The sequence below is a fragment of the Capricornis sumatraensis genome, chromosome 12, assembly GCF_032405125.1.
Source record: "Capricornis sumatraensis isolate serow.1 chromosome 12, serow.2, whole genome shotgun sequence".
NCBI lineage: Eukaryota > Metazoa > Chordata > Mammalia > Artiodactyla > Bovidae > Capricornis > Capricornis sumatraensis.
In genome coordinates this window covers 64,843,686-64,855,864 of record NC_091080.1, presented here as the reverse complement: position 1 = coordinate 64,855,864, position 12,179 = coordinate 64,843,686, and the positions used below count along the sequence as shown (strand labels likewise).

Below are 12,179 nucleotides of genomic sequence, written 5' to 3'. Positions count from 1 at the left end.
AGCCCCCCCCGGCCGGGCCCCAGACCCTCCTCCTCCTTCTCCTCCTCCTCTTTCGCACCCACCGCCCCCGCCTCGGCCTCGCCGCCGCGCCTCCACAACGCCCAGTCTGCACCGCCGAGAGCTGCGCTCAGCAGCGCGAGCGGAGGAGAGGGGCCGGCGGAGCGCGCAGCGCCCAGGCCCCCGCGCCCGCCCGGCCCGGCTCGGCCAGTCCCGCCGCCCCGCGCGCCCCCGCGCCGCCTCCGCTCGGACGCGGCCGCGGCCGCACGACTTAGCCATCTGGCTTTTAGGTCCTCGCGAAGGCCGTTTTCTTTTCTCATTCGCTCATCTGCCGGGAGAGGAGACTCGCCGTTGGCGCTTCGGCCTCCAGTTCATTGAGAAAAAAGGGGAAAAAAAAAAAAAAAAAAAAGGAAATACTCCGCGTGCGCTTTTAGAAGCGGGGTCGCCTCCAGCCCCGAACTCCAGAGTGTTCTTCGGCTAGGACTTGGCTCCGGATTTTTTCTCCTCTCCTTTTCTCGTCCAGCCAATCGCTCAGAAGTTAGACTAAAGCAGAGTTTGGAAGGAAGGAGAGGCAAAAAGTTTGCATCAGGGCTGGATTTATTTGCACATCGCGGAAAGAAGAGAATCCAACGGAGAGGGGTTTGTGCAAAGCCGCGATCACGGTGAGGCGCGTTTGGCCGGCTCGTCCCCTCCTGGCGCCGTGGCCGGCGCGTTGTGGGCAACATGGAGTAGGTGCAGCCGGACCGGCAGTGGGTCCGTCTCTCCTCGGGCCTCCCTTTCTCTCACCCCGCAAGTTTTCCGTGGGGAGCCCGGGAGTTGCCCGCGGATCAGCCTCGCCCCGGCCTCGGCCTGCCTCGGCGGCAGGGGCTGGCGGGGGGGGGGGGGGAGATTGCAGCGCGCGCTAGGTGCCGTGTCCCCGGCCCCACGACCCAGCGCGCCCGCGCTGGGGGTCTCGGGGTGGCGGCCAGCTCACGGCGGCGCACTGGCTGCGAACTGGGCGCTGAGAGCGGGAGAGGGAGGGAAGCACTTTGTGTTTTCCAGGGCGCCGCTGAAGGCGCCCGCACTTCGAACCTGTTCTCTCCGGGGAAGGCAGGTCCCGGGAGAGGCAGTCCCGAAGCAGGGGCGCCGGGGTAGTGAAGGGGTGCGGGTCGCTGCCTCGCGGGTGGAAAAAAAGAGGACAGGGTGGCGAGTGGAGGGCGCCCACGACTCAGCTCGGCGTGGACTGCGGCGAGCACGCAGAGGGTGGGAGCGTCGCCCTGCCTGGCGCCGCGTCTCTGCGGTTCGGAAGTGCAGCTTTCTCTCTTTTCCGTTCGCCGCGGTCGGCCTGGGTCACGCTTTTTTTTTTTTTTTTTTGGACGACTGGGCTGACCCAGCACAGGAAGAAAGTCATCAAGCGGTCGCGATCGTTTTCCATTACCTGAAAATAGGTGGCAAAAGAGACTAGGTTTTGGTTTTTTTTTTCCTTTACTTTGATGGACTAATCCACTTTTTTTGTGTGGTTGCTGCTGTTTTTTAAATTCGGAACCTTGTGCGTTTTTACAAAGCGGTTTCTGTGTCGGTTTGCCCCACCCTTGTGCAGAAGTCCTTTCTCCCTCATCCTTAGTCTGATCACACACAGTTCTTAATGGGGGGTTTCAAAGCGGGGGCGGGTGGGGTGACGAGGGAACATGGGGCGGGGGTGGGGTGGTGCTGCGAAGGGGAAGAGGGATCAGCGGAAATCACTTTAGCAAACCTCCTTACCCCCACAAGATGCTACTTTGCACTGCAAGCATAGCGGCAAGTGTCCAGCTTAGGGACCTGGGTCTTGCATGTTCAGCGTAGGGCGCTGGAAATTGTTCTTAATTTTTAAAGCAATTTTTCTGTGACTTGAATACATACCTGCATACAGATGTATGTTTTTAATATATAGGCGCGTGCACATTGCAGGCATTGCCCCTCAGGTTAGGGCAGGGTGGCGTCGCCGAGTGTGCCAGGGTTAGATGACCCGGCTCTGTGTCTCAGGCAGGACTTTCTTCCTCGCGGAGTCGGGGCTGGAAACCAGTGCCCTGCATTCGAGGCCCTTGGCCGGAACGTCCTACGATGGGCTGTGTGACCTCCGCCTGAGGGTGGACCGGCTCCCTCTTGGAGCTGGGAGTCAGTTCTCTGGGGTGGGAGAGATTTCTATCTGAGAAGGCAGGGAGGGGTTCCTCCAGCTTTCCAGGGCATGTTTCTTTACTAGACGCCCGCGCCCCCGCCCCCTCCCCGGCCCCGCCTGTCTGTCCGTCCCGGGTTTGTGCGCAGGGGGCAAGCTTGGCCGCTGGGCTGCGTCTGTCCTCCCGGAGAAAAGTCCCTCGGGGCTCTGACTGAGTCCCACCTGCTGGGGACGGCGTTGGGGCGCAGATAGAGCCGATAAACTAAGAACAGCGCTGTCTAGTCTGCCTTTCTGTTGGAGCTGAGATCCGGTTTCCAGCTCTGCCTTTTTCCGAATTGGAAGGCGTGTGTCACCTGCCTGTGTCTGTTTTCTAAAAAGTCAGACTGGATGAAGGTCCAGTTTTGCGCGTTTTTGGTCATTGTAGACTGGGTTGACAAAGAGGATGGTCGTTTTGAAATTTAACAGAGGGATGGCAATTTAAGCGGTTACTTGTCAGGCTTGATAGATTTGCGATGTGACCCTTGAGTTTTTAAATCACTTCCTGTTATCACCAATCAATGTATGTTTTCAATTATTAGGTTTTGGGAAATGGGCAAAAGCAGTTAACATTTTGACATGATTGATTTCTAAAACAGGGAAAACGGGTCTTTTAGCTGCAGAATTTAAGGTGTTCTCGGAGGCTTTCAGGTTGTAAAATACGTGATTCTCAAGTTATTGGGAAGTTGAAAATAAGTTCCTGTCTTTTTGTTGCTCGAGGTGTAAGTTTGCTCTATTGTATTCCTGGCACCTAACAGGATTTAAATTGATGTGTTTTCAATTCTATAACTTCGTGCGACTATATAGTTAATGATAATGCATGATTGTTGTATAAAGTGTATATTCCTGGGGAAGAGAAGTATTTACCCTTTTTTTTTGCATGTCATTTCATCCTATGAGATTTTGTAAAGTCACAGAATAGTTCAAGCTGTTTAATGTAAAGGCAGATGTTAAGTAGGAACCAAGAATTTCTAGGCTATATCTATTGACGTTCCAGGCAAAAATGACCATGATAAGTTGAAACCTATTTCACAATTTGAAAAGGTATTCATTCAGCTTTTGAAAATGTCAGTATGAATGTTATGTTCCAAGAGTACTTTCCTGCAGTTTTTACAGGGAACTTGAACCTTGCAGATTTTGTTTGTGCTTATAGGAGTAAGGAATCCTTACTCGTGATTGAAGCAAAGATCAGTTTGGTGTCACTACACTTCACAGGATTAAAGAACAGTGGATACCTAGCTGTAATTTTTACTTTTGGGTACAGGTGTGGATAAGGCGGCTGTCCGAATACGTTCCACAGCCACTCCATTTTCAAAGTCTGTTTCTCCAGGGGACGTGGGGAGTGAAGAGTTAAGGCAGGTGGGTGGAGAGTGGGTAGTATTCTGGAGTGTAAACCGTCTCCTTCCTCTTGGTTTCCGCAGGAATTCAGATGTGTTCTAAGCCTGCTGGAGTGACTACACTTCCCAGACCTGATGGAGGCCAGAGCTCAGAGTGGCAGCGGGTCGCAGCCGTTGCTGCAGGCACCCCGTGACAGTGGCCGGCAGCGTGGGGAGCCCGACCCCAGGGACGCCCTCCCCCAGCAGGTACACGTGCTGTCTCTGGATCAGATCAGGGCCATCCGGAACACGAATGAGTACACGGAGGGGCCCACTGTGCTCCCCAGAGCTGGGCTCAAGCCTGCTCCTCGCCCCATGACCCAGCACAAACACGAAAGACTCCACGGGCTGCCGGAGCCCCGCCAGCCCGCCCGGCCCCAGCACCCACCGGCCCACCCTTCAGCCAGGGCCCCTCTGGCCCGGTCCATCAGCACAGTCAGCTCGGGCTCTCGCAGCAGCACGAGGACAAGTACTAGCAGCAGTTCCTCCGAACAGAGGCTCCTAGGATCCTCCTTCTCCTCGGGGCCTCTGGCAGACAGGATCATCCGAGTGCAGCCCAAATCGGAGCTCAAGCCAGGTGAGCTGAAGCCACTGAGCAAGGAAGATGTAGGGCTGCACGCCTACAAGTGTGAGGACTGTGGCAAGTGCAAGTGCAAGGAGTGCACCTACCCGAGGCCTCTGCCGTCAGACTGGATCTGCGACAAGCAGTGCCTTTGCTCGGCCCAGAATGTGATCGACTACGGGACCTGCGTGTGCTGTGTGAAGGGTCTCTTCTATCACTGTTCCAACGACGATGAGGACAACTGTGCGGACAACCCGTGCTCTTGTAGCCAGTCACACTGTTGTACACGTTGGTCAGCCATGGGCGTCATGTCCCTCTTTCTGCCTTGCTTGTGGTGTTACCTGCCAGCCAAGGGTTGCCTTAAATTGTGCCAGGGGTGTTATGACCGGGTGAACAGGCCCGGATGCCGTTGTAAAAATTCAAACACAGTTTGCTGCAAAGTTCCCACTGTCCCACCCAGGAACTTTGAAAAACCAACATAGCATCATGAATCAGGAAGATTGCAGTCATAAGGATTATTTCCCTCTGCCCCTCCTTTTTTTTTTTTTTTTTATACACATATGCAACCAACTAAACAGCTAGAATCTTGGCACTGTTGATAGAGGGTTGGGATATCCTGTGCTGTTTGCAGTGAAATGCTTTTTCATCCATGTGCCATTTTAATTGATATGCTTGTTAGAACTCAGCTAGTGGAGCTCAGAGTGTGGAATACAGACCTTGGTGACCTACATGTTGCATAAGCTAAAGCAATAGACACTCTAGGTGAAGTTTTTGTTTGTGAATAGTACTTGCAAAATTTGTAAATTAGCAGATTCCCCTCTCCCTTCCCCCACCCCCATTGTTTTCTCCAGAGATAATGTGCTATATTTTTGTATATACAATAATATTTGCAACTGTGAAAAACAAGTTGTGCCGTACTATACGGCACATTCACAAAATATTATACTAATATGTTGTACATTCGGAAGAATGTGAATCAATCAGTATGTTTTTAGATTGTATTTTGCCTTACAGAAAGCCTTTATTGTAAGACTCTGATTTCCCTTTGGACTTCATGTATATTGTACAGTTACAGTAAAATTCAACCTTTATTTTCTAATTTTTTTCAACATATTGTTTAGTGTAAAGAATATTTATTTGAAGTTTTATTATTTTATAAAGAAGAATATTTATTTTAAGAGGCATCTTACAGATTTTGCCCCTTTTATGAGGATGTGATAGTTGCTGCCAATGAGGGGTTACAGATGCATATGTTCAATATAAAATAGAAAATATATTAACGTTTGAAATTAAACTGAGCTGTATTGTCTTACTTTACATTTTCTTTTTTTTTTTTCTTTTTTTTTGAAGTGAAAAAGAAACCATTTTAGAAATAGCATTTCAGTGAAGTGGAGATTTGGTGATTTTCAGGGGTAATTCTAGCAATCAGGAGAGAAATAATTGAGCACTTGACTCACTTAGTATTAATCATAGGAGGGCTCATTTTGGCTGTTGTTGTTTTGCTGATTTGCAGACTAGCCTTTGCTTTGCAGGTTTAAAAAAAATCTTAAGTAATTCATTCAGGAGACTTACCTAAAAGATGAACCATTAGACTTTTTTTTTATATAAAGTTATTAAGAATGAATGTCAAGGCTGATTTAAGACAAGAGAAATGAATTTGGTTCAACATTTATTGACCAGTCTCTATGTGTCAGGCATGCAGTATACACAGATCAATGCTTATAATTGAGGCAAAATGTTTTCTTGACTTAACTGGCCTTGTTTTCCCTAGTCTCTGGTTTTAGACTGTTAGTCTTATCACCATGATACAAGAAAAAGACATGGAAAATATAACTTGTTTTGATTCAGGTACTGGGTATCAAGGAATTTTATCCTATATTGGCCTAATAATTCAGACCCAAGCAGCCCCAACTTAGCTGTTTGAGAGGCCAACTTGAGAGGCCCTATCTTAGTTGTTTAATCAGATTATCCAGGAAATTGTTAAATTTTACACTGCAGTATGGCAAAAAAAAAAAAAAAAAAAGCCAGTGTTTGTAGTTATCTTTTGGAAGCAAGCATACAACAAGCTCTTACAAGCCCATCTTGACAAATACTGCGTTTTCTTATTTGTAATAAGTCACTTGATTAGTCACTGCATGGCTGATTATTTTTTTTTCCAAAAGCACAACATTTTGCTGCCAAGAATCACCGGAAGTCTAGGAAATGATTTACCTGTCATTATTGTTTAATCTCTCGTTTCCTGTTCTAAGGTATTAGTTAAGAAGTCTTAGTACAGGCTGTCTTCTGTTTTGTTTTTTGAAATTGGCTTTCAAGGAACTATATAGCCTCCTAAACCAAGACATTGCTATAATGTCTTGCCATAAAAGGGCACCTTTGGTGCCTTCTATGCTTTTCAAAAAACACAAAGCTAAATTAATTCAGAAATTATTTACTCTTTGGTTTCAACTTTGGAATACTGAGTGTTGCAATTCTAATACTCTTAAGGTCTAATCCTGATGGTCTCAGAATTAGAATATTAGGGAAAAAATAGGGCAGAGTTTCTAATTCACTGTATAGTTTTTCAGGATTTATAAAGCACAAAAATTTTGATTAACCAGTTTCTGACTGTTCATCAGATACTGCCATATGCACTGATAAAACTATTTTGGTATAGAAATTCTGAGAGTTCCTTTTTTTTTCTTTTTAACACATGAGCAGCTTTCAAAGTCTAATCTAGATAAATTTATCAGATGCCATTGGGTGTTTATTGAAGATATAGATTAAGGACCTCTTTCCATGATTATTGAATCAGATTCTTATCCTGTTGCTTAGGGATTTGCATTTTTAATCATTCCACTAGTGATTATAGTTTGAGAACTACTGAACTAGAAATTGCTAATTTATCTTTTTTTGTTTTTTCAATAGAGTCCGTTGTAAACCATAATTCACTAGTTTGAATGTGGAACGTGGTAATAAACCAGCTGAAACTTGAAGAGAACTTGGCATAAGTATATATAAAGTCCTGATAAAAATTATTTAAAGATAAATAAGGAAAACTGGATTCCTCAAGAAGCTTCCAACTAATCTATTAAATGTTGAGTTTGTCTGTAAACCAATAGAGAATTCATTTTCAGAATATAAAAACTGAAATATTAAATGAATATCTAAACAGATTGAAAACAGCGGATGTGTTCACTTTTCAGTGTGTTAAAAGTTTTCCAGTGTTCCAGGTCATCTCACTAAGGTGGAGGAATCATCACCTCAAATTCATGAAAATTCTTATAAATACCAGTCGATAAGGCAGTGGTTATTATTTGGATATTGTGATAGGTTAAAAGTACAATGATACAGTAAGCATTAGTTGATTGCTTAGCATTTAGGAATATCTTCTCTAGATATTCTGGTTTCTTGCCTTTTATTTTCTTAGAAACTATTGAAATTCATTTAAGGATGACAAATTGATTGCTGTTACTGAAAACAGTCATTTATGTGTGTGGAGATTTTAAGTCCCTGCCAGAGCTCTCCTTGTCAGAACATGCTCTGGGCATTGTCTGTGAAAGAAGAAAGCCAAAACCAAGTGCAGGTACTCCCAACCAAACTTTTTGCATAAATTCTTTCTCCAATACACCTTTGTCTCAGGGACTACTCGCCTCCAGGTTATGTAAGATAGTGATGATGTCAGATAAATGAGTTCACTCCCCGGTGCAGCAAGATGCTGGATAGACAGTTGATGGGTTTGACGCTTTTGAACATGCATGTCAGAACTTTCAAAGGTTTATGGGTTTTGAGTTTCACTTGTAGTAACATCCCAAATTGGCCATTTACCCTCCTCTCTTAAATGTGCAGAAAGACCAGGATGTATGTGCCAAAGTCTCAGCTTTCAAAATGGGCTAAACAGTGTAGATCAAAAACATTGTTAGTCATCTTGTGCACAATAGTTCACACTATTTTTGTAAAGGGAAATAAAAATAGGCATTAACTAGTTACATCAATAGTGTATCAGTATCCATTCTTTGGTTTTTAGTATTTAAGACACAAGTGATGTTAATTTCCACTTTAGGCCAATTGCTTCATTTCTCTGAGATACCAAGGGTGTGTCTCCATTGACTGAAGACTAGAGCAGAATTTTAAAATAAGGCCTGTCTGATTTCGCTGAACTGATCGTCAGAATGAAGCTTTATATCTGGATTACTTAACCACTGGTTTGGCCACTCATGGGAAGATAAAGCTGCCAGACTGTAGTTTGGGTTTCATTTGGATATCATTCATGCCTCTATCTGCCTTATACAGTGAGAGACAACTATGTGAATAATGAAAGACAATGTGCATTTTACTTACAGTAGTATACCTCTGGTCAAAATTAAAGATACTCGTTTAATTTACAGTCAAAACAAAGGGAGAAATGTATCTAGAATATAATACATGTTATATAATATACATTATATTCTATATAGAGAGACTATTAAAAAATATAGATGCATAGCAAATGAGAAAAAAACACTTGACTATTCAAATGTTTCCATGTTTTTCTTTTTTTTACTTTTTGGCTATATCAAGAGGCATATGGGATCTTAGTTTCCCAACCAGGTATCAAACCTGAGTCCCCTGCATTGGAAGGCAGATTCCCTGGACCGTAAGGGAAGTACCTCACATTTTTATTTAAAAGTACCTGTTTATCAACCTAAAGAATTTTTCAAAGCCAGTCTTAGTTGGTAACTAATATTTTTTGAACTATTAAAGGAAATTAGAATGAAGCCTGTTGGCTTGGCCTCTGGCTTGGCTGCATGAGCATATAAAGGTTCAGCATACTTCAAAGGAGTTTATTTCTCAAAACAGTCCTAATACACAGAGAAGAAATAAAATTTTAGCTTAATACAGGGACCACACACCCCTAACCCTGAAATGGAATTTGAGCCTGAAAATATCAATAGTTATGCATTTCAGTTTAACACTTTTTATTTTTGAATGCCTACTCCTTACCCATCACAGGGCTAGTTGTTGAAGTATAAAAGGCAAGGGTTAATGACCGATGCAAGACAGGACTTTTCACAGCAAAGGCGCAAGCAAGGTGCCGTGAGACACAGGAGACAGGTAAAGCACTGATGTGTTCTCTGTGGTGGGTTTGGTCTCCAGGGCTTTGCAATGGTTGTGTATATGTGCTCACTAGTACTCTTGCCTGGAAAATCCCATGGACAGAGGAGCCTGGTAGGCTGCAGTCCATGGGGTCGCTAAGGGTCAGACACAACTGAACAACTTCACTTTCACTTTTCACTTTCATGCATTGGAGAAGGAAATGGTAACCCACTTCAGTGTTCTTGCCTGGAGAATCCCAGGGATGGGGGAGCCTGGTGGGCTGCCGTCTATGGGGTCGCACAGAGTTGGACACGACTGAAGTGACTTAGATATCTATAGATATAATCATATCCAACTCTTTGCCACCCCATAGACTATAACCTGCCAGGCTCCTCTGTCTGTGGGATTTCCCAGGCAAGAATACTGGAGCAGGTTGCCATTTCCTTCTCCAAGGGATATTCCTCACCCAGGGATCAAACCTGGACCTCCAGTGTCTCTTGCAGTGGCAGGCGGATTCTTTACCATTGAGTCACCTGACTCATTTAAATAGCCATGGAGTTTTTTGCTCAGGGAGATGCAGTAGGACTCTCTTTATTCATTAAATAAAACTATGTTCACCATGCTTATATCTTAAATTCTAAGTGAAATGTAGAGATGTTTGGTTAATACTTGGACACCTATAATTTGCTATGTTTATTCTTAATTTCATGATTCATTAAAACTTTTCTCTAAAAATACATTTTTAAGATATGTAGCTAAGACATAAGTTGGAAAGATCTATTTATTCTTGCTTTTCCAGTTTTTGTTAGAATTTACCTCTTATTAACCTATAATTTGAGCATGCTTCTGTACCTAGAAAAATGAATACTCATGAAGAACTAATTGGGGATAATCAAGCTGAGAAGAAAAAGGGTGTTCATGATAGTGTGAAAGGAAGTAGTTGAGCTTTGGAGTAATTCCACCCTTGCCAAAACATAATGTCAGAGGCCTGGCTTTGCAGATTCACAGAGCTTCCTAGGTGACTCAATGGTATGGGTTTGATCCGTGGGTCGGGAAGATGCCCTGAAGGAAGAAATGACAACCCACTCCAGTATTCTTGCCTGGAAAATTCCGTGGACAGAGGAAGCTGGCAGACCACAGTCCAATGGGTCACAGAGAGTCAGGCATGACTGAGCACACACACGTGCACATGGCTCTCAAAGCCCAGATGAACACCTTTGGCACCCAAGTCGGTGAAGTGAAAGTCACTCAGTCGTGTCTGACTCTGCGACCCCATGGGCTGTAACCCACCAGTCTCCTCTTCCATGGGGATTCTCCAGGCAAAAATACTGGAGTGGGTTGCCATGCCCTCCTCCAGGAGATCTTCCCAACTCAGGTATCGAATCCTGGTATCCTGCATTGCAGGCGGATTCTTTACTGTCTGAGCCACCAGGGAAGCCCATCTAAGTCAGTAGAACTTCTATTTTTAAAAAATGGTTCTGTGTTCCAATAACATCTGTTTTATTGACTCGCATAGGGTTTACAGTCAAGCAGGGTTCTGGTAACTACCATATTTGTGTCACCTCTCATTTCTGCAAGTTCTTAATAGGCCCAATGCATCCTTCCTAGACCTGGCTTTCCTGCTCCAGAGTAGGCACAAAGTAGCACCTTATACCCTCTGCTAGTCATACTGGAAACTGTTTCCGAGTTTCCTGCTAAGTCATAAGTTCCAAACTACGTTTTAGGGTCACTGCAAATGTTATAAAGCCTAATGACCAAGCAGCCGAGCATGCATCAAGCAGCATCACAGAGCCTCGGGATCAGCATTTAGCACCTGCTACGTTGGCACACTAGTGGCAAGGATGTCCTAAGAGAGATTTGTCTCTAACCCATCCTTCTGCCAACAAGGAATTGACTCCAGGAGCACCAACAACCACATAGTCAACATTCATATTTGGATCCCCGTGTCATCTGGATTCTGACCACACATTTAGGATACAGCCCAATTCGATTTTGTTCCAACCATTCATTAACACGACACCTTGAAGCTTAAACTTTGGAAATGGATTCTTTTACAAACTATTGATCTGACTCTCATCATCTGTGAGAATTTACAAGAACCCAATCATGTGTCTTCAGAGCCTTTGCCCTGACATGTGAATGATAAAAACTACAGGCTCAGAGTGCAACTTCAGGTCACTGACTTAATATTGAAGGTGTATCTTCAGTGTAAAAGATGTTATAGTAAGTGGGGGGAAAAAGCAGTCATTTAGATCTGTGATTGTGGACCAGCAAAATAAGAATGATGCCCACAGTTCTTCGGAAGCTAATAACCAGAACTTAGGTTCTAAACCATAGATAAAGATTGGTAGAAGTATCTAATTCCTGTCCTGGGCAATTTGATTCCCCCAAGGGGACATTTGGCAAAGTCTGGAGATATTTTTGGGTTTCACCACTGGGGGTTGAAAGGGTGAGCTATTGGGGTAGAGGCAAATTGCTAAGCAGCTTCCACTGGCCAGGATAATCCTGACAACGAAGAATTATTCAGTCCAGGATGCCAACAACTGAGTCTGAGAAACCCTGCTAAGAGGAAGCTAGGGGAGTAGCGGGGAGAATGAAACATATCCTTCTGAGATGGCCATCAGTGTGTGAGGGAGGGTGAGATCAAAGTACGTGGGGGAGGAGGGGTCACTGTGACCATAATTTTGAAATTTTCAACCTGAGTGCCTAGTCTCTGAAATTCTTCTAGTGGAAAAAATGCCCTGTGTTTGTTAGTATCTGTATATGTCCATACACCAATTTTCTGTAACTTGAAGTTCATGTGGTCTGCAAAGAAGCCGCCGTGCAAATTCCAACCCCCCACCCCCAACCCCACCCCGTGACCTGTTAGCTGTGTAGCCACAGGCAAGTTAGTTAAGGTCTTTAGGTCTGATGTCTTCATCTGAGAGATAATAATTCTTGACCCAAAGGTTGTGAAGATTGAAGAGATGTGTGAAATATTAACTCTTGAGATAGATCCAAAATAAGTATTAAAAAAGTTTACTAT

At 44.6% G+C, this 12,179-nt stretch overlaps 1 protein-coding gene across 1 annotated transcript; it reads left to right on the top strand.

Moving 5' to 3' along the window:
- Positions 1-423: 423 nt before the first annotated feature.
- On the top strand, positions 424-5,322 carry SPRY2 (sprouty RTK signaling antagonist 2). The gene is made up of 2 exons (XM_068984489.1): positions 424-659; positions 3,586-5,322. Exon 2 carries the CDS (start codon positions 3,637-3,639, stop codon positions 4,582-4,584), a length of 948 nt encoding a protein of 315 aa, XP_068840590.1. The 5' UTR covers positions 424-659; positions 3,586-3,636; the 3' UTR covers positions 4,585-5,322.
- Positions 5,323-12,179: the final 6,857 nt, after the last annotated feature.